The 19,424-nt window shown below is 39.0% G+C and overlaps 1 protein-coding gene across 1 annotated transcript; it reads right to left on the bottom strand.

Moving 5' to 3' along the window:
* Positions 1-5,252: 5,252 nt before the first annotated feature.
* Positions 5,253-16,435, bottom strand: GTF2A1L (general transcription factor IIA subunit 1 like). Its single transcript, XM_062571706.1, has 9 exons — positions 16,415-16,435; positions 14,349-14,450; positions 13,929-14,052; positions 12,191-12,246; positions 10,861-10,954; positions 8,996-9,597; positions 7,268-7,561; positions 6,876-6,965; positions 5,253-5,360 (listed from the first exon to the last, which is right to left on the bottom strand). The coding sequence occupies exons 1-9, from the start codon at positions 16,433-16,435 to the stop codon at positions 5,253-5,255; spliced, it is 1,491 nt and encodes a 496-aa protein (XP_062427690.1).
* Between the last annotated feature and the right edge of the window lie 2,989 nt (positions 16,436-19,424).

The raw sequence follows: 19,424 nt of genomic DNA on the forward strand, positions 1-19,424 counted from the left end.
ACAAGCTGCAGATTGCATCCAATGCCATGAAGCAATTTCTACTCCTGCTACACACAATATCTGCAAGAGCCTGCACCCAGGTCACATTCAGGGGAGGCCGCATTCTGCACTGGCATGATATTCTGAAAATGAAGGGCTTAGTTACTGAATCCTGAACAAAAGTTCATGGTCATACAGACAGAAATAGTACAGACTGCAGAACAAGCCTCTTGGGTTTCTTATTCTTGACAGATTACATTACTTCTAATGGGAGGAATGTGTGAATGCTTACAGTTTTCTATCAAAACAATATGGTAGCTTGAGATCTGCACATGGTCATTTTTGGTTCAGAGAAGCTAAAGCAAATACTTTTTGTTTGGGCTTGTAAATTTTGATCTTTTTAGATCACATTCCGTCTACAATACACATGGTATCTGAAAACTCCTGGGCTAGATCCTCAGCTGATATGACATGCGCTTCTCCTGCAGTCAATGGAAGAATACAGCTATGTAAGAGTCTGTGGCTACTCTAGAACAGTCACAACCAAACAGCTCTTGACAGCCATTGAGAATGTGGTGTGTAAGAAGAAAGTTGTATTTACTACAGTCAATTTGAACTTCACATTTTCCTTTCTCAACTGAGTACTTTGCTTTAAAGTCTCTGACAGCAATACAGTAAAAATCTACATTACAAAGCACATCTCTTGGTGCCAAAACACAACATTGCATATTAAGTTTGTTTCACATTAGTGAAAGTGATTCTTTGTCTCATTTATCTTTAGCTTATTAGCTTAGTGTTAATTAGAAATAACATCTCTGACCCTCATGGCTTAATGCCATGATTCCAATCAGTGTAAGTGCTCTGTATACAAGCATAGCTATACTCATAAGCAGTTTCCACACCTGGGGAACAAAGCAGTACCAAGACGCAAAGGAGACAATTAAAAATATTGTTTAGCAACCAGTAAAATCACAAATGATACACACCTCTTTATACCTATCAGCTTCTGAGTTTAGAAGAGGAAATGGGACTACTCCAGGACATTTAACTATAAAAGGAAGTAAAGAGACAAAAAATAGAAAGCCTGGCCTCGGGCTTCTCTGTCATGCATCTCAGAACTGATTTCTGAGGCTTGTTTCTCTAGATGGCACACAAAAGAGTTCTACATGCAATTGGGACATGCCAAAACAATGTCTTGAGCAGACACTGACTGATTTACTTGCATTATATTTCAGGAGGACAAAGAGCTTGCAAGCACACCCTTCTTTTCCACCTATCGGAAAACTCTACATGCAGGAGAAACAACTTACAAATAGTGACAACTGATAGTACTGCTCTTACAGTTGATGTGGAGAGAGGGAATGTTGTGTACATAACAGCAAGCAGTATTAAAGCTGTGTGGATTTTTCTTTTTGTACCTAGCTGTAAATTGAGTGATATCTTCCATTTAGGAAACAATTACCAGTTAAAAAAATACCAAGTTTTGCCATATACAAAAATGAGCAAATACATAAAAGGAATACTTTATTGAAGATTAGATTCATACTAAGCTTCTCATACAAATCATAGCTGTTTTTCCATCTCTATTTTTGGGAAACTTTCCTTCTTCGTGGTGTAAAGTTTCAGACAACAAATTACTGCAGTATCTTTAATAGCCCTAACTGGTGTTACATATCTCTTCTCACCACATCTGCAGTGATGTGTATGAGCTAAACTGTGGCAATCAAAGGTATTAATACAGCAAACTATTCAGATCAAAAACATTCTGATCTGACTACTGCTAAAGCCATAGGCTACAGTAGTTACCTAACTGAACTTGCATTTTAATAAGGAACAGTTTTTTTCCCCAGCATAAAAGTTCCTGACTTAGGATATTCTTAGTCAGTTGTAAATGTCTTATTCAAAGCTGTAAGTCTTTGTCATGTTCATTCAAGAACACTGGAAATAAAACATAGGATAATTCTATTTTATTCCATCTAACAGTACAAGAAGTCAGTCCTAGTGTAGAAATACAAGAAACTCAGACAGTTCATAGCTCTGGACTGGAGAAAGTTCTGCAGGTTCTCTCAAATACCTGCAATGCAGTTTAAGGGGAGGCAGAAGATCTGCAGTAATACACATTCAGTAGCCAGTCTCTCAAACATGTAAAATGTTGAGATAACAGCAAAACCCTACTCTAAGCCCTAAAGCTTTTGCATTTGATAGCTGAGGAAGACACTAAATGGACTCCACATTAAGTTTCCTTCATACAGAGAACATGCTGGGCTAGAAAATGCAACAAAATGAAAACCAAGGGAATGCTTGATGGCCTAGCTAAGCCAGCTTCAGCACCCCTTTTGATGCAGGCCAGCTGTGACCAGGAATAAGCAGCTGCTATGTATACTGTCAACAAAGCTTCAAGAGGAAGGAAGGCAAGCAGCCTCCTTCTGATTTCAATTGCCAATGGCAATTTGTGAAAAGCAGAATAGGATAAATTTTATATATATATATATATATATATATATATATATATATATATATATATATATATACACACACACACATATATATATAACACTAATGCACAATCCCTAAGTCTTACAATAAGTTTGGGAAATATGAGAGCAGTATTAAAAACAACTCTTTCAATTCCAGATGTGAAATATTATCAATGTCAGACACAGAGTAGAGTTTGCAGCAAGCTATCGTAAGAAAGTTTGTAAAATGATAAAGCACAGGAAGTGTTTTAAGAATATTATAAAACAGGCAGATCAAGGTAACCAGTAGAAGGTATGTAACAACTATGAACAGCGAAAGCTTAGACAAGGTGGAAGAGAATAATCATTCCTTGCCCAAATGCTTGCATCCCACACATCCCTGCACCCATTCACAGAAGAAGCAGCTCTGATAAGGGACAGGAAGAGATGAGCAGTCACAAGAACACTTAGAGCTCCGGATCCTCTCCTCCGCACAGCAATCTGACAACAGGAGATAAAGATGCAGCAAGAAAGAAAAAGCTGCCCATCTTTTAAAGTAGCTGAAACATTGGTACTTCTCAGCCACTTCATTTTATCACAATTAGAGAAAAGATGTCCTGTTCTCAGAAGCAACATTCAAGGACTTCATGGCAGTTAGTGAACGGTTCACATCTGATAGCATCCCGTGGATTCATGTGTCCTGTGCTGCACTGCCCTGGCTTCCAGGCTTTGTTCTGTAGCATCACTGTGCTGCCCAAGTTGGAAGTGGTCCCACTGTTCATAATGTACATATTTACAGAGTGCAAACATTTCAAAGCTTTCACAAGAGTGAAAGAGTGACTTTTAAGTCAGCTGAATGGGAAAAAGTCATGCACTGCAATATTGCAACTGTTTGACTAGATAATTCTTCACATCCCAGGAGCAGTGTCTATAACAGACAAAGGAAATACCGTGCTCAGCTCAAGCCTTTTAGTTCAGTGTCCTGTCTTAGATACTGGATAGCAGCAGACATCCAAAAGAGCACACAAGAAACTCAAACGTAGTCAAAAACCTGCTTCCTGAGAAAGTGACTTTGTTATGTCAGTACAGGGGTTTATACAACTATGAACAAAAAGTCTTTTTTTTTTCTCTCCATTTCTTTTCTGTATTCTTTCTCTCCAACTCTTCCCTGCTACTTCCCCTCTCAGGCCCTCTGCCTTATCCCAGGGAGGAGATACAAAGTGTCTCATGGTATCTTTTTTCACCAGATGTAAAGGAGGCAGCCAGGAGGGAAGGGTCCAGATGCAGCATGTGGCACTGTCTTTTAGCAGAAGCATCTATTTCTAAATAAGGCTGGCTTGGCGCTTCCCAGCTAGTTGGAAATGAATTTCCAATGCCACCCACAAGAGGCTACAATCTTCAACCCTCCCTCTCCAAGGGCCAATATACGGACAACAGTGCAAGTAGAGCCCCAGGCATTTCTGTTAGTCATGTGAATTAGAAGATCTTCAGTTATATTAGAAAAAAAATCACTAAATAGCTGACAGCTTAAATAAACATCCCCTTTCTCCTTCCTTTCACTCATACTTTAACATATCAAAGACTGGTGCCTCCCACATGGCAGCAAACTCCAAGCCAGTGGATGCTGGAGAAGGCAGGCACTGTTGGGAAGCACAGGCAGGGCACTGTTTTGAGGCACACGCCTCTGGCATGTTACCCTTTAGTTTCAGGTACTGCCCAACAAGGAACAGAGAACTACAGCTATGAAAGGCTAAGACCCAGACCCTAAAGGCACAGAATTTCTTTGATCTCTGTTTCTGCAGGAGCGAAGCAGCAGTGAACATCCAGGACTGCTAGGAATGCAGTTCTCCTGGCAGAGTGAGCTATCAGCACATGCATGGCTTGTGCACACTTCTTAAAGCAAATTTTAAATTTAAGGTGGGGGGGAAGGGAGGGGGAAGAGGGGGGAAATGCATGAGATGACTCTGTATTATGCACAGTTTGCATCATTTCACAGCTTCCTGGTCTGCAGCCACAGAATGTAGTGGATATGTAAAGAAGGAAAGTTAAATGACTTTGCATTGGCAATGAAAATAAATCACATTTTAATGTTAAATCACACCAATAATTCCATCTCAGTAGACATTGAGGGTAAAAAAATAATAATAATAATAATTCTCATATTTTGATAGCTCAAGGGTCTTCCACTCGCATTTCCTAACTTATATCTAAAGTGCTTGCCTTGAGGTTGAAGCAAAAACAAGCAAACATAGAAACACGAAAACACAGAAAATGTAGACAGGGAAAAGAAGGAAAAAGGAGAAAAAGAAAAAAGTACATAGCTGAAACCACCACAGGTCTCTAACTTGCAGAAGTATTAGCTTTTTTTTTTTTTTTTTTTTTCCTTCCCCAGCAGGAAAAATAAATTACTACAAATTGTGCTGTTTTCTACTGCAGGTTATGTTTTAACTCATTTCAAAATGGAAAAAAAAAACAAAGGAGTTGGAGTTTATTTAAATATAATCAGTTAGTATTCCGTGATTTTCTTAAATTACTAATAGACTCAACATTTTAGTCATTAAAGCTGTTCATTTCAATTATGTTTTGGTAGAAAAGGAACAAAATAATCAGAAAAGAGCAGCAAAGACAGCTGAAGAGCTAACAATACAGTGTTTTAATTTGCATTATTAACTGCACAGATTTTACACATTTTGTTTAACAAATTTAGTATTTTGTGGGGGTTTTTTAATGGCAAAACAGTAGAATGTTTAGTTGCTTCACAGAAGGTTCATAAGGGAATAATTCCATACTTGTCAAAGTACCTATTTCAGTGAAGTTTCACCACTCTGCATCTCCGATGGCTTTTGCAAAAACATAGTCTTTCCCCCCAAAGCACATCACTCCATCTTTTAAGTAAAACTTCCATTTGTTCTTACTCCGATGTATCTGATAAAAAATAAATAAATCAATGCCCCCCCCAACCCAAAATATGTATTAGACCATACGTAAAAACATACAGGTTTTTAAGCAAAACTTAATTTATACACCTCGTTTTTGCTTTAACATGTTAAAGAGTGCTGTTCTTAACAGAGCACAAATACTGGCAGCAGATTTCAGTTGCTTATGATGAATTTCCTGCCCTCTCATGTGAAATACTTCATTAATCTTAGTCTCGTCATATTCAAGTTCTCCTGTCTCCCTTTCAAAACAGTAATTATATAAAACACCCTCCTTCCCTCCTCCCACAGGAAATAGGCAAAAGGCAGCAGTCTGAAGTCCCAATACTAGAAGGAAAACAAGACAGTAACGGAGCATTTTGATTATTGTATCCCAACACATACTGCACCTTGCAAGCAAGCATAGTTTAACCGAAACCCAGTAATTTCCACTTCCCATACGTATAGCAAAGCAATATAGCCTGCAGAAGGACATTATGATAGGGCAAAACCTAGAAAAGCATTACTCAAAAGCAAATACTATTATATAAAGCAGTATGAAAGAATTTTCCTATTCCATTTCTTAAGAGGCCTGCAAAATATCTACACTGCAGAAAATGCTCTCAGCATCAACCTATTTTCAAGGCAGGGAGGAAATACAGTCATTTTGCCTGTTTAACTGTTTACATCCAGTGTAAATGGATGTAAAATGAAAGTAAAAGAAAAATCCACAACTGTCAGTTCATAACATCTGGTATTAAATTCCCTATCAGCAGGTTCAGTGTTGAACTTCTTATCAGTTTTTAAAAGTTTTCAGCTAGAACACAGACCCTATCAAGGTGGGTCTACACAAGAATAATTACTGGTTACTTCTGAAAGCATAAAAAAGTCATATTTTTAGCAAGCTGTTAGGCAGTTTTCCATATTTGGTATCACAATAAGGTGTGCCAGCTTTTACACTATAGACACTCAAATATTAAAAAAACACTTAAACAACTAAGTTTGGTCACCAATAGTTCAATAAAGTTGAACTTCAAACATTTACATAGGATAGAACTTTTGTCCTCCTTAAGTGTTTTGCTTTTCAGAAAATACAGATTTTTGGTAGCAAGATCTTCTCAGGAAGCACTTTGAAGACATACAATACAAAAGACGACACACTTCTCTTTCTTATTACCTATTCCAATGATCTTAATTCACAGTTGAAAATGTATGCATATATCCATGGAGCAGTTCATATTACTCAGAAGTTAAGGATGTGCATAAGCATTTGCAGTGTTACAAATCTTAATTTGTCAAGATTCAACCCCCTTGTTTTCCACTAGTAGGCTATTATATACTCTTTATTTACCTGCTCAGAAAAGAGCAGATAAGTCTTCTGATTCCTGTCAGCTAAATACAGTTTAAACACTCAATTACAGCATTTGATTTTCTTTAAAAGGCACTGACAGCAGATCAGACATGGATTTGCTCTAAGTATTACTTAAAACAATTAAGGAACAAAGATAAAATTTATATACTGTACCTTGTCATACTGACAAACTATCACGTTATCAGTGTCAAACAAGTCTGGAGTGTCCTGTTCACTGACATCATCACCAGAATTTAAGGGGTCCTAGAGAATAAAACAGTATTTAAGTAGTATTTTTTACATTCATCTAAAATAGCATTTAATATACTTGACATTAAACACAACCAGGACAATAAAGGCTATCTCACACACAAAAAATAAGTAAATCAAAACCTAGAAACTCTGAAGATCCTGCTGCGTACCTCCTGCCTCCAGAGGTATGTAGCTTACAGAGGTATGCAGCTTAACTGTGTTCTCTGTGTTAAAAATGTTAGGAACGGTTCTGGGGTTTAAAGATCAATATTTGAGATAAACAATTTTAAACTTGTTCCACAAAGCTTAATTACCTCCTCAACTATATCTATCTGAGGCTCTCCATTATCAGCACCACTGCTGCTAGATTCTGTGTTTGAAAGGCTGTCACCTTCTTCATCCTCTTCCTCATCCTCATCTTCCAGAACTTTTAGATCCTCCGATTCAATAATGCCAATGAATTCATTCTCTTCCATATCTTTTGTATGTGCTATTTCTTCCTTGGGAGAAACGTCACTCGTTCCATCTAGCTGAATTATGCCTTCAATGTCACTGCAGATATCATTCTCTGCTCGTAAACTAGATTCCATCTGCTCAGTAGGTTCCATCTGACAGGAATAAAAGAGACCAGAGACAGCTTATGACTTAACACTGAATAGCTTTCATTGTTCAGCACAGAGCCTAAGATTTTTGTTTAATACAGCAACAAAATCTAGGGCATTTAAATGGGAGTTAAGTCCTAGCCTACTTCTAAGCCCTGAATACATTTGAAAAATCTTGTTTTTACACCTACCTCGAGTGGATTCCATGTCAAATTCTTCCTCAGTAATATAGAAAGACATTCTGTCAGACTTTAAACACTATTGCACTCGACAAATGACTTCTTAAGAAAGATGACTGAGTTGGCCTTTAGAATTTCTATTGCATAGTACTGCACAATATTAAAAAAAATTAAAAAAAAATAAACAACCATCTACACCTTCCATTTTGAAAATAAAAGTCATGGTGAAATTACTCTCCATCAACTCAAAATGCTTTGTTTAAATAAGACATAAAAAGTTGAGCAAGCACAAGAGTAAACATTTTAGTGCTTTAAGTTACTAAGCAGAGAGCTCTCAGGAACACAAGAGCTCTAAGCTTTCAGTCATCTTAGATTTCTCATTAGATCTTTGTTGTAGTACAGAATTCACATCCACAAACACTTTCTAATTCAAGAAAATAAGATTTTGATTTGACCTTCTATTCTTCCTACCGACAGTCTACATCACCCTACCATTAAAGTTCAGATGAGCAACATAATATGCTTTCTATTTACGGTCATTTGCATTTAACAAATTTGCCTTGATCCCATAAGCAATAAAACTCAAAGTCAGCAAGATAAGGTGAGCATAAAGTATCTGTAAATTATTTCTGGAAGAAAGATTAGATGAAGTCAGGAAAGAGACTTATTAAATTCATTTAAATTTTCATACAACTCTAGCTGAATCTTAGTTTGAGATTCCTCCTCCCTCCCCTAAAGAAATACATTTCCTTCCAGCAGATTTTCACTTTGATCAAATCTGATTTTTCAAACTCTGTGTAGACTATCAATGGAAATTAATTGCTCTTCACATATTTGGGGTTAATATTAATCCAAGGTGACATTCTAAAAGCAATTTGTCCACTACTGGCCAGAATCCACCTACAAATTTAGTAGCAGACCTAGTAGATCTCAAAAGGTCACTCACATATACTCAGAGTCAAAAAGCAATTTTGAAAAATACTTTATAAACCTAAATATGTATTATGCCCATTCATTTCCTTCTTAGTGTTATTTTTTAAAAAATTTGACTTTCCATTCAATCTAAGTATTTCAACAATATTTGTGACTGAAATTCTAAATGTGAGCATAAGCAGTCAGCTGCTGCAATCCAAAACAAGCTCAAGAAAGAATGAACTTAAAAAGTGCTATTTGTGACTTGCAGATGTGTTTAACATCATCATTTATGAGACTTGTTCTTCAATCAGCCATCAACACTGTTTATATTTTCACTAGGTCGTACCTTATCTTCAAGAACAATACTGTCCTGATCTTTCAGGATGGCGTTTTCATCCGTGCTGCTGCCCATGATAATCAACTCAATGATATCATCAGACACCTGGTGCTGCACCGATTTCTGTGGCTCTGTGCCTAGCTGTTCCTCCACATCCGGCAGCAGGCTGCTTGGGTTGTTTGCCAATGATTCAGCAGGAGAAAACACTTCAGAGGTTTCTGAAGTGAACACAGCTGTATGAAGATCACTGTACTGGGATTTTTCTGTCAAGTCTGCTTGCTGATTCAGTGTTGCATTAGTTGTAATTTGCTGCTGACTCGTAGTAGGCTGCTGAACCAATGTAGAATTTGTAGAGTTTTCCAGGTGTTTTCCTTCCATGACACTTGGTTGAAATACCATGGTCTGTTGGACAGCAGGCTCCTGGCATTGCAATGTTTCAGCTGTTGCCTGGACAGAAGCTGCATTCACCTGTGCAACACTGGCAATGTTGGTTTGCAGAACTGAAGGCTGTCCAAGCTGCTGAAATATCTGCTGAATAGGATGCTGTAGAATACCTGCATCACCTGGGGCCTGTGTAACCATAACAGGCATATTTACCTTATAAAGGTGCCCTACAAGGAGAAAAGTTAGACTGCTTAAACAGATTAAATTACAGATCCATACAGGCTACTATCCTGTTTGCTAGTAACAGCCAGCAGCAATTACTCAGGCAAGCCATGAGAATCAGGACATGTACAAAGCAACACAAGCACACTTCCAGCCTTTGACAGGCAACAGTTTAGAGGCTTTTCAAGTCAGAGGTTCCATCCAGAGTATCACGTTGAATACCCAGTCATAGACCTATCAAGTATAACTTCATACAACGTTTTTGCGAATGTATGTATTTAGCTTTCATAATACCCTGTGACAATGAGTTCAACAACTTAATTACATGTTAGTTTTTTTTAAAAAAAAATCTTGTATTAAACCTACTCCCAAGTCATTTCAGAAACTAGAGAATACAAAATGAAACAGCAAAGAACTGTTCCCTGCATAAAAGGATAGTTCACTCAAGGATTGCTAGGCATCTCTTCTTAAAGCAGAAGACTCCTATATCTGTCCTCTCCTTGTATGATAACTACTCCAAATACTGAACCCTTAAAATTATTATTGTTATCAATGTTAGAATTAAGATGCCAAAGTCAAGTTCTCAATTTCATTTAATTATACTGTTCCCCATGTCCACTATGCATACACACAGAGAATCACTGAAAACAGCTCATGTCTCAGAACTTTAGGAGGTATGTCTGAAATAGGTATCTAATGGCACGCATTTCTCAAAGAAAAGCATTTTAGAAGGGGACTTATGAGTGAATATATGCTTTCAACTCATCACACCCTAAGCAGTACCAGTAAATGTTCTGTAGTGAAATTAACCAACTTAGGCAACTTTATCAGCAAAAGAGGGTAAGCAAGAAGAGTAAGAGGCCATTGGATTTTATTTACAGAAATAAATTTGATTCTGAAGCATCAGAAAATAGCTTTACCTGCTTAAAATATGGAAGATTGTCCCTCATAAAAGACAGGGAGATGTCTATGTCTGGACTGACAAAGGTACATACTTGTCAGCACTTTTAAAACAAAAGATGGCATCATGTGGGGAGCTAAGTTAACTGATGTTGCAAGAGTACATAACCAACACATTGTAACGGATCAGTTTGTTTACTTTCTTCTTGTAGCAACCGCAAGTACAAACTACAAAGGAAGAGGAGGAGAACTGGCTCTACCCAACTATAGCTTAACTTCTGTTTAATTTATTTTATTTGGGACCCTCCTTCAATATCCGCACGCAGTCAATGCACTATACCATTAAGATCTTCTCTTTTTAATCTTACCAGATGCAGTCTGCAGTGTCACTCCAGCAGGTACATGTACAGGATAAGCAATACCCGAAGGGAGGGTAAGAGCTGCACCTGGTCGTGAAGCACCCTAGATACACAGGAGCCTCATTAAGTCTAGTTCATACTTTCTCTCTTAGGGCCTAAAAGCTCACATTTAACATATCTGTTAAGAAACAGGAATAACTACCTTTTTGTGATCATCTTTACTGAAGAGTTGCTTCAGACTTTTGAGGTATAGGCAGATAGAAAATAGTCTGTATTAAAAGGATAATGACTTGCCCTAAAGGCTTTCTTATTTTTCAGTTATCACATATCTTTTTCCTTTTTATTAACAGAACACTTTCCTGTAGCCTCTCAACATACACCCAATCCAGAATGCTATTTTCCCCACTCAGAGCTGCTTTTACTTGAGCTTATGCATTACTTCACAAAGCACAGACTCCTTGCCTAGGTCTATAAGTCACTTCATAGTCTCTTTCTCTCCCAGAAAGCAAATAGTTGGATACAAGTCTCCCTTTCAAACTAGCTGTTCCAGGGAAATACAAATTAAAAAAAAAAAAAAAAAGTCAGAGAACTTGAATGTTACACAAGCACCTTCCCAATGTTATATTTCAGCTTGGCAAGCAGAGTTAGCTTGGGGCTCAGTAGGCATTCAGTATGTTCATCAAGCTCCAACAATAAAGAGAGACACTTCCTCCTCCCCTCTCCTGAAACAAATTCTGCCATGTGAAGAGTTTGGAACCTGTCCCTCCAAAAAACACTCACTCACATCTGAATGACTCCTAGGCCTCTCAGATAATGCTGCTTCCAAATCAGTTAGCGCTAGCATTTCCCAACCATACATTATTTTGACACTCAGTAATAATAATGGATGTGTGCACATACATTTACACTACACTTCCACCCCACAGGCAGCCATGCCTTCCAACACACATCCTGGCTCCACTGCTTGCAAAACCAACTGGTACATCCCCATCCTTTTTCACTGCTTAAACAGCAGAGAGCAGCAGCAGCCTGCTCTCTTCAGATTCTTAATTTTTATATGGTTTTCATCAGAACAATATGGACTAGAACTGTCAAATTGATTTCTCCAGTTGTTGATACTTTCTTGGTAGAACTTCTGCCCTTTATCTACTATACCACATTGTACACAGACAAAATTGTCATGAGAAAGCTACCTTTTCAGTCTCTAAATGTTGTCCTCAAGTATCTATATGTAGAGAATATTTAATGTTTGCCTCCTCTCAAGTGAGAAACAATCAAAGTACTTAAGTACTTTTCAGTACAATCAAACTGAAAACAAAATGGCACTACAGCTACATACCAGGTCTGCTGCTGTGAAATGCTGGAAACCTCTGCCAGTTGGGATGACTAAAGAAGCTATGCAAAAAAAAAAAAAAAAAAAAAAAAAAAAGTATTTTAAACAGACATATATGGTCATTCAGTACTTTCCAGCAGGCATAACTGAAGCTAATGTAATCTAAGTTGAGTTCATGCTCATTAGATTAACGCATAAGTAAGCACATCTACATAACGTTGCTGAATACATTTTCTTTTATGTTGCTTCACACTCATGCTGAACTCATTTTTTAATACTATTATTTTATAATCTGAACTTATAAGACCTGCATTTTGTCAAAAACTTGTCTTGGAGATTTTGGTTTTTTTAAAAAAAGATCAAACATTTAAATAGAAGTATTTAAGTGAGTTGTACTGTAAAAAATAAAGTGTGACATTTCTACATGCTGCATCACCTACAGGGACAGATGTGCCATGTTTCCATTTTAGCACAATCAAGAATGTATATATCAAAGGCACTGCCTTGTCAACATGAGAAAATTTTGTAAGTAATTTTCTGCACCAGTGCTAATCCAACGGTGTGAATGGTAGGAGCAGTAAGATTTTCAAAATCATTCACTGCTGAGTTCACTGCAAGAAGATATGTCAAAAGGAAAGATTTCAAAGGCTTTAAGAGGAGCAGAATTTACGTAACCCTAACTACTCTGAAAACCTCAGCCATAGGACAATTCAAAGATCACTTAAGAACAAACAAACAAGAGTGCACTGGCTTCAACAGATTGTTCTGCCTTAGTACTAGCCACCCTTCCAAAAGTTAGTCATAATAAAGTATAATTAAATATAAGCCCTCTCACAGCTAACAAATGCAAAAGTATATCCTCTTTAACAAGATGGAATAAATAAAACAGTCTATCTCCAAAAACAGTCCATTCAAACATGAAGAGTGCAGAAAAATCAAGGGTGCCTACTCAGCCTTGAATGGTTGCCCACGGAAACATGCACTATGATACAGATTTTAATTACATCAACATATACAATTTTTCTTCTTTGTGGAGAAAGGTCTTAAGCGCCCTCTCACATTGGGAGAGGCTTCAGCTGAGCATTACATTCTACCTTAACATCATCACAGTGGTCAGCTGAACTTAATCAAGACAAATTGACCTTGAAGTCAAAGTCTGTGTGAAAAGTCAGCCACTTCTGTGTGATGTGAATTATCTGCTTTTAGAAGAACTAACTGAAAGACAAACAAATGAACAAAAAAAAGAAAATCCCCAAACCTCACACTCTTATATTTGAGCAAGGATTCATATCATTCACAAATACACATATTTAAGATGCGTAGATAGATTCACTTCCAATATGAGAGCAGAGTTGCATGGCACAAACATGCCATGTAACCCTCAGCACACATCATGTCACACGAGGAAGTGAAAGCTCAATCCTTCTGGAGAATTTGTAATTGAAGGGTTACATTTCTGGACTACACACAAGACTAAACTTCTCATACTTCCTTGCTGGAAATAAGCAGCAGCTCAAGGGCAGGTAGATGCAATTGCATTAGTTTACCAAAATTTAGTTTGTCATCTATTGGAGAAATTCCACTTTCAGATACATACCATACTCCATCCTACTAGACATACACATGAGCACTGAAAACCAAGATTTATTTATTTATTATTCTAGCACCCTCAAGTCTTCCAAAAAGATTCTTGAATCACTGAGCTATTCTTAAATTGTATCTGTTGTGTTCAACAACATCCAACCTGCTGAAGCCTGCAGAGCACGATGAAAACTGTGCGGCAACTGCAGAGTAAACTGTGGCGAGTGGTGGCTATGCCTGAAGAAGCCTTCTGTTGCTTTAGACTGCATCACCTTGGTTTCCCAAAGCTGCAAAAACAATATTAAGGTCACCAGATATCAGCTTTAAAATAAACATATATATATATATATATATATATATGTACACATATAAATAAATGATAATCAAGTATTACTAGTTTTTCAAGAGTAAACTGATTGGCTCTATCCAATAAACAAAGTAACAATCACTACTAAATTTTGACTTTTAGCAGCCCAATTCATCATTCGCAGAATATTTGCAACTCTAAGTTAGGCAAAAATTTGCAAATTTCAGAGGGCAAAGTGAAAAACAGTTTTTATTAATTCAAGTGAACCCAACAAACCTGCTTCAAGTCTTTCAAAACCTGTTCTTCTATGCCCTCTTCTGCAAAGAGTTCCCGAACACCTTCAATCACATCTTCGATAATGGATCTGTAGAGTTTAGGCTACACAAAATAATTTAAAGCATTTACAAGTTAAGATGAAGATCAAGTAATCTGCAAGCACAGCACAAAATCTAATCCAGCTGCATAAACTGAACATGGAGAGATCAGTGCAATATGTTGAATGCTCTGCTAAGTGCACAGACCTGCAGGTTCACCTGATCTGCAAGCCCCACTCATTCTTCTAAATCCATAGGACTAATGAGACATCCCTGAAAAAATACTTGACTTTTTAGCTTTGAAATATTGGTCTCTGTGGGCTGCAGAAATGTTTAAGAAAATCCTACGAACATTAGAACAGCTACTGTGGTATATTTTCAAAATAGCATATTTTAAGTGATCATTTCAAATATGCTATTTACTGTGTAGTATCATTTTAGCAGTGCTGGATAACATCACAGCCCCTAACTCAAAGAACAAATAACAGTACAAACTAAAGAAAAAAAAAAAAGGCGATGATTTTGTCAGAAGCATGATGTGAATAAGCTGTTACAAGCTGAACAAGAAACAGATTATTCTTTGTGACAATAATCAGATGCTATATAGTAGTTTATCTATGGAATTCACTACAGCTAACAGTTTAACACTACAGTTATCGATATATATTATTTATCTCATATGAGACGACAACTATAACGTGACATTTCATTCTCTCTCCCATGCACATATCAGTGCTTAGATGCTAATCCTCTTATCAGATCTGGACAACAGACATAAACACATATAAGCTTCAAGGTTCACCTATTCAGATCTAAGCATAAAAATAAACAGCTTCTAATGTTTTTAAGCTTTTTAATCCTGACTGTCATCACCATCAGAATAATCTACTAATACAAGTGGAAGTAAGAAGCTAACATTTTTAGGAAACCGCAGCAGTTAGGACTTCAGGATCTGAATTATTTACATTTGTCTAACTTAGCATCAAATTAATATTTCACTGCTATGAAATATTCTGTTCTAAATTGCAGATGAAAAACAGCTTAACATAAATAGAAGTTATTGTTCAGCTACAGGTGATAATCTTTGCAAAAGGCAATCAGCACAAAATAGCGCAATTGAGAGATGACCATGGTCTTGTACGATTCCTTAGGGAGCCTGGAGATCCCTGGGAATCCCCCAGCACATTTACAGAGCTGAGGAAGGGCTGAGGGTAGTTCATCTCCTGCAGCACTACATCAAAAAAAATGTTGGCGAGTCCATATGTCAAACATTTGGCCTTTGCTGCTAATTCAGAAGAGAAACTGCATTTAAATCAATTTGCTTTCCACGGGCATATTCCTCTCCCCAGGTTGGCCAAGCTACATTGCATTATGTACAACATTATAGGGAGCACAAACATTACGTTATGCATTACGCCTGAACCGTACAAAGCAACTATAAAATTCAACCCCAAGTGCTTTCCAGCAGGAGCAAAGGGGGTCACAGCGCGTACGCTACGGCACTCGTTTCACCCTGTTACACACGCAAGGACGAGGCCATGGAGAAACGCAGCAGCACCAACTAAGCACCTCCAGTTCTCTTTATATGTGAACTGGCATGAGAAAGAGCACAATTAACACCTCCCTCCAGAGAGAAGGGAAAAAAGGGAAGGGGAATACTTAATTTTAAGTCCCCAGGACTTCCCCGGGATTAGGCACACCTGAAGGATGCCTAACAGAGCAGCCACGCAAACCTACTTCCCTCAGGGAGAGCCAGGCACACTGACCCCAGAGCTACCTGATTCCCCCCAACAGTCACAGCCCTGAGGCTTTTATCCACTTATCCACTGCCCTGCTAAACATTTCCCTTAATAAAACCGAAAAGGAAGGGGGAAAAAAAAATAATAATCCCGCAAGGCTTCCCGAGTTAGCCCAAGGCTCCTCGTTTCCCGGGGTAGGAGCAGGAGCGAGGCCACCCCGCGCCGGAGCCAACCCGGGCCTGGGGCAGCCCCGGCCCCAGGGACGGGAGGGGACGGGAGGGCCCCTCACCACGGGGTTGCCGTGAGCCATGGCCGCTGCGGCCGCCACAGCCACCGCCCCGCGGCGCCGCCGCCGCCCGCCTTAAGGCGCCGCCCGCCGCCGCCGTTGCCATGGCGACGCGGCCTGCCCCCGCCGTCCGGTCCGTCCGTCCGTCCGTCCGCCCGCACGCGCGAGAGGGGGAAGTTCAGCCCCCGGGAAAGCGTGTCCCCCCCCCCACACACAGGTTTTCTCAGGCCACTTGTTTCCGACAAATAATTTGCGACTGTCCTGACCGTGAGAGCGGCGCGGTGGCGCACGGGGGGGGGGGGGCGAAGGAAAGGCGCCACTTCTGCGTGTCCAAAATAAACACCTCGCATCTCGCTAACGCGCGGGGAGCGGGGAAATCAAGCTCGTCCTCGAAGCGGAGGAAGGGGCCCGCGCTCGGTGTTAGGCAGGGCGTGGGGCAGGCGCCCCTGCGAGAAAGGCTCTGGGGAAGGCCAAAATGAAAACGTGGCGGGAGCCTTTCCCACCGCGGCTCACCTGAGGGTGCAGGCAGGCGGGAGAGCCCCGACTCACTGGTGATTAAACCCTTTGGTTTGATTTGTTTCTTTAAAATCATTAATACTTTCAGTACGATTTTTCCAATGGAAAATTTCCTTTTTCCAGGTATTACAGATTCTGTGAACCTTAGGGAATAATTGGCAGCATCTCCACAACAGGCATGTAATCAGTCCCAAGGGAAATAAATTTGTAGTCCAACCGGATGATTTCAAGAGAAAAGGCAGCGTGGACCAATGGCTAAAGCACCCAAGAAACTTGGGCTTTATCCTCAGCCCTCCTCGGCGGCCCAGAGCGAGTCACTTTGCTGTGCTTTGTCTCAGCTGCTTTGCCTGGAAAAAGCTGTGATATTTTAAAAGTGCTCCAAAGCCGACTGCTGAAAGGTGCTTTACTATACTATCATTACTCATAGCACAGACAAAATGAAATAGAGAGCATGTTGGAAATCCCATGCTTCCCCAGGCACAGCATAGACAGATCTGCCTGGCCAGTGTGAACACCTTTCTCTGGTGAGCTTCCTTTTTTCTTCCATGTCACTGAAAAACCCCAATAACGCTGGGAAATAACTGAGCGCTGGTTACTAAACCCAGGCTTCTTCTTTCAGCTCCGTGGGCCAAAGAGGGAGCAGCCACCACACAAAGAACAAGGGAGCCAAAGGCCTCAGTCTGCATTTTGGACCCTGACCTCTAGCACAACCTGAAGCAAATCCACTGGCTTTTTTGGTCTGAAACATCAGCTTTTGTGCATAGAGGAAAAGAGACTTTGTTTGGAGAACAGAAGGGAGCAGAATTACGTATGCCACATAGTGTGCAAATATACCTAGGAAAACTGGATGGAAAAGTATATTATCTTGCACTGATAAACTCTGAAGTCATTATTGCCTCATAAACAGGAAGATGGCTGAAGCTACCAGTTAAGCAGCAGCAATCTGGTACAACTACACAAATTATTGCTTACATTTGCAGCAATCTGTTCATATGTTAATAAAGAGATCTAACAATTTAGCAGTTACTCTTCTGGAAAAATGTTCATTATTCTTATAGGAAAATACATATTTTTATCTTACTTTATACATTTTCCATCTATACACAGATCAGTATTATCCTGACCATTCTGAGAAACCAGTATCATCTTTCTTCTTCTTTCTTTCTTCTTCCTTCTCAGGTAACTATATAGATATAGTGCAATATGGCCTTGTGAAGAAAAGGCTTGTGCTTAAAGCTTTAGTTTCTGAGGCTGAGTTATACATCAACAGGATTTTAGTGAAAATGCTAACAGACCCACAATTATATAGCTAGACTAACACCTACAACAACAACAAAACTCCATAATAGCATTGTAAGGTGCATGTTCATGAATGAGACAAAGAGGAAATGTAATTTTCTACTGAAGTAATTTTGCTCTGCAACGGTATATGTTTATTGACACTGCCTAGGTCTTGAATTGAATGGCAATTGGTTATTCAGCTGTTTGTATGCCCCACATCATCACAAGAAGAAGACAAATCATGTTGCTTTGCTTATAGAGTAATTTAAATAATAAAACACATTTTTAAAGCATGGTGTTTATTTGAAACCATCTGGGATAGAGCATGCCAAGAGAGACATTATTCTTCTTGTGCTTGATTAGTCCTGTCATGTTAGCAGAGATAGCAGGAAGAAGTTGCAGGATCTTGCTGGGTCCTGAAGGTTGCAGATGGTGATTCTGCAGCTGGTTGCAACATATTTGTGAGATAGATAAACCTGATGCATGGGTATCCATCTGCCAGAACATTTTACAGCAGTTTTACAGCATAGAAAGAACATACATAAATGAGCTCCCCACTTTCTACGATCCTTCCTTTATCTCGGGATTATGAAGTTCCTTGAAGCTGGCACAGTCTCTGTGCGTAACTTCAAAAGGCAAAGGAAAGGGAGACTGGGAGTGTTATACCAAGGAATTTCTTGACTTTCTCAAAGAGTGGCCAGGTGACTTTGGCTCTGTGCATGTGGCCATCTGCAGACCAAAGTGAACAAGCTTTACCTGCACTTCAGACTGACAGTGTGCATCTGTAGTTGCATACACCTAACACATCCCATCAGCAAAAGACAGTGCAGACGTACCTTGTGTGTTGTAAATTATACTCTCTGTATTGGCAAGAAGTACAAAAGATCCATCACCAAGGTTAATGTGTCATTCTCTTCTGGCAAGGGACAGTAGTCTAAGCCTCCTAATAGTACATTGCTATTGGCATAGAGAAATTAAAAACTAGGAATATAATACAAGCTTTGAAGCTGCACTGGGATGTTGCAGAGAGTGCTTTCTACTAACCAAGGCATTTATTCTTTCTTCTGAGGTCTGGCAACAAACTTTAGATAATTTCTTTTAGAAACTCCTAGAGAAGCTGTCTTTTAACACAAACATTGTGATCAGTGTGTCCACTGAACATGAGAAAGGCAGTGGAAAAATTAAATCTTCTCTGAACAAGACAAAATATTAAAAT

The sequence above is a fragment of the Rhea pennata genome, chromosome 3 (assembly GCF_028389875.1).
Source record: "Rhea pennata isolate bPtePen1 chromosome 3, bPtePen1.pri, whole genome shotgun sequence".
NCBI lineage: Eukaryota > Metazoa > Chordata > Aves > Rheiformes > Rheidae > Rhea > Rhea pennata.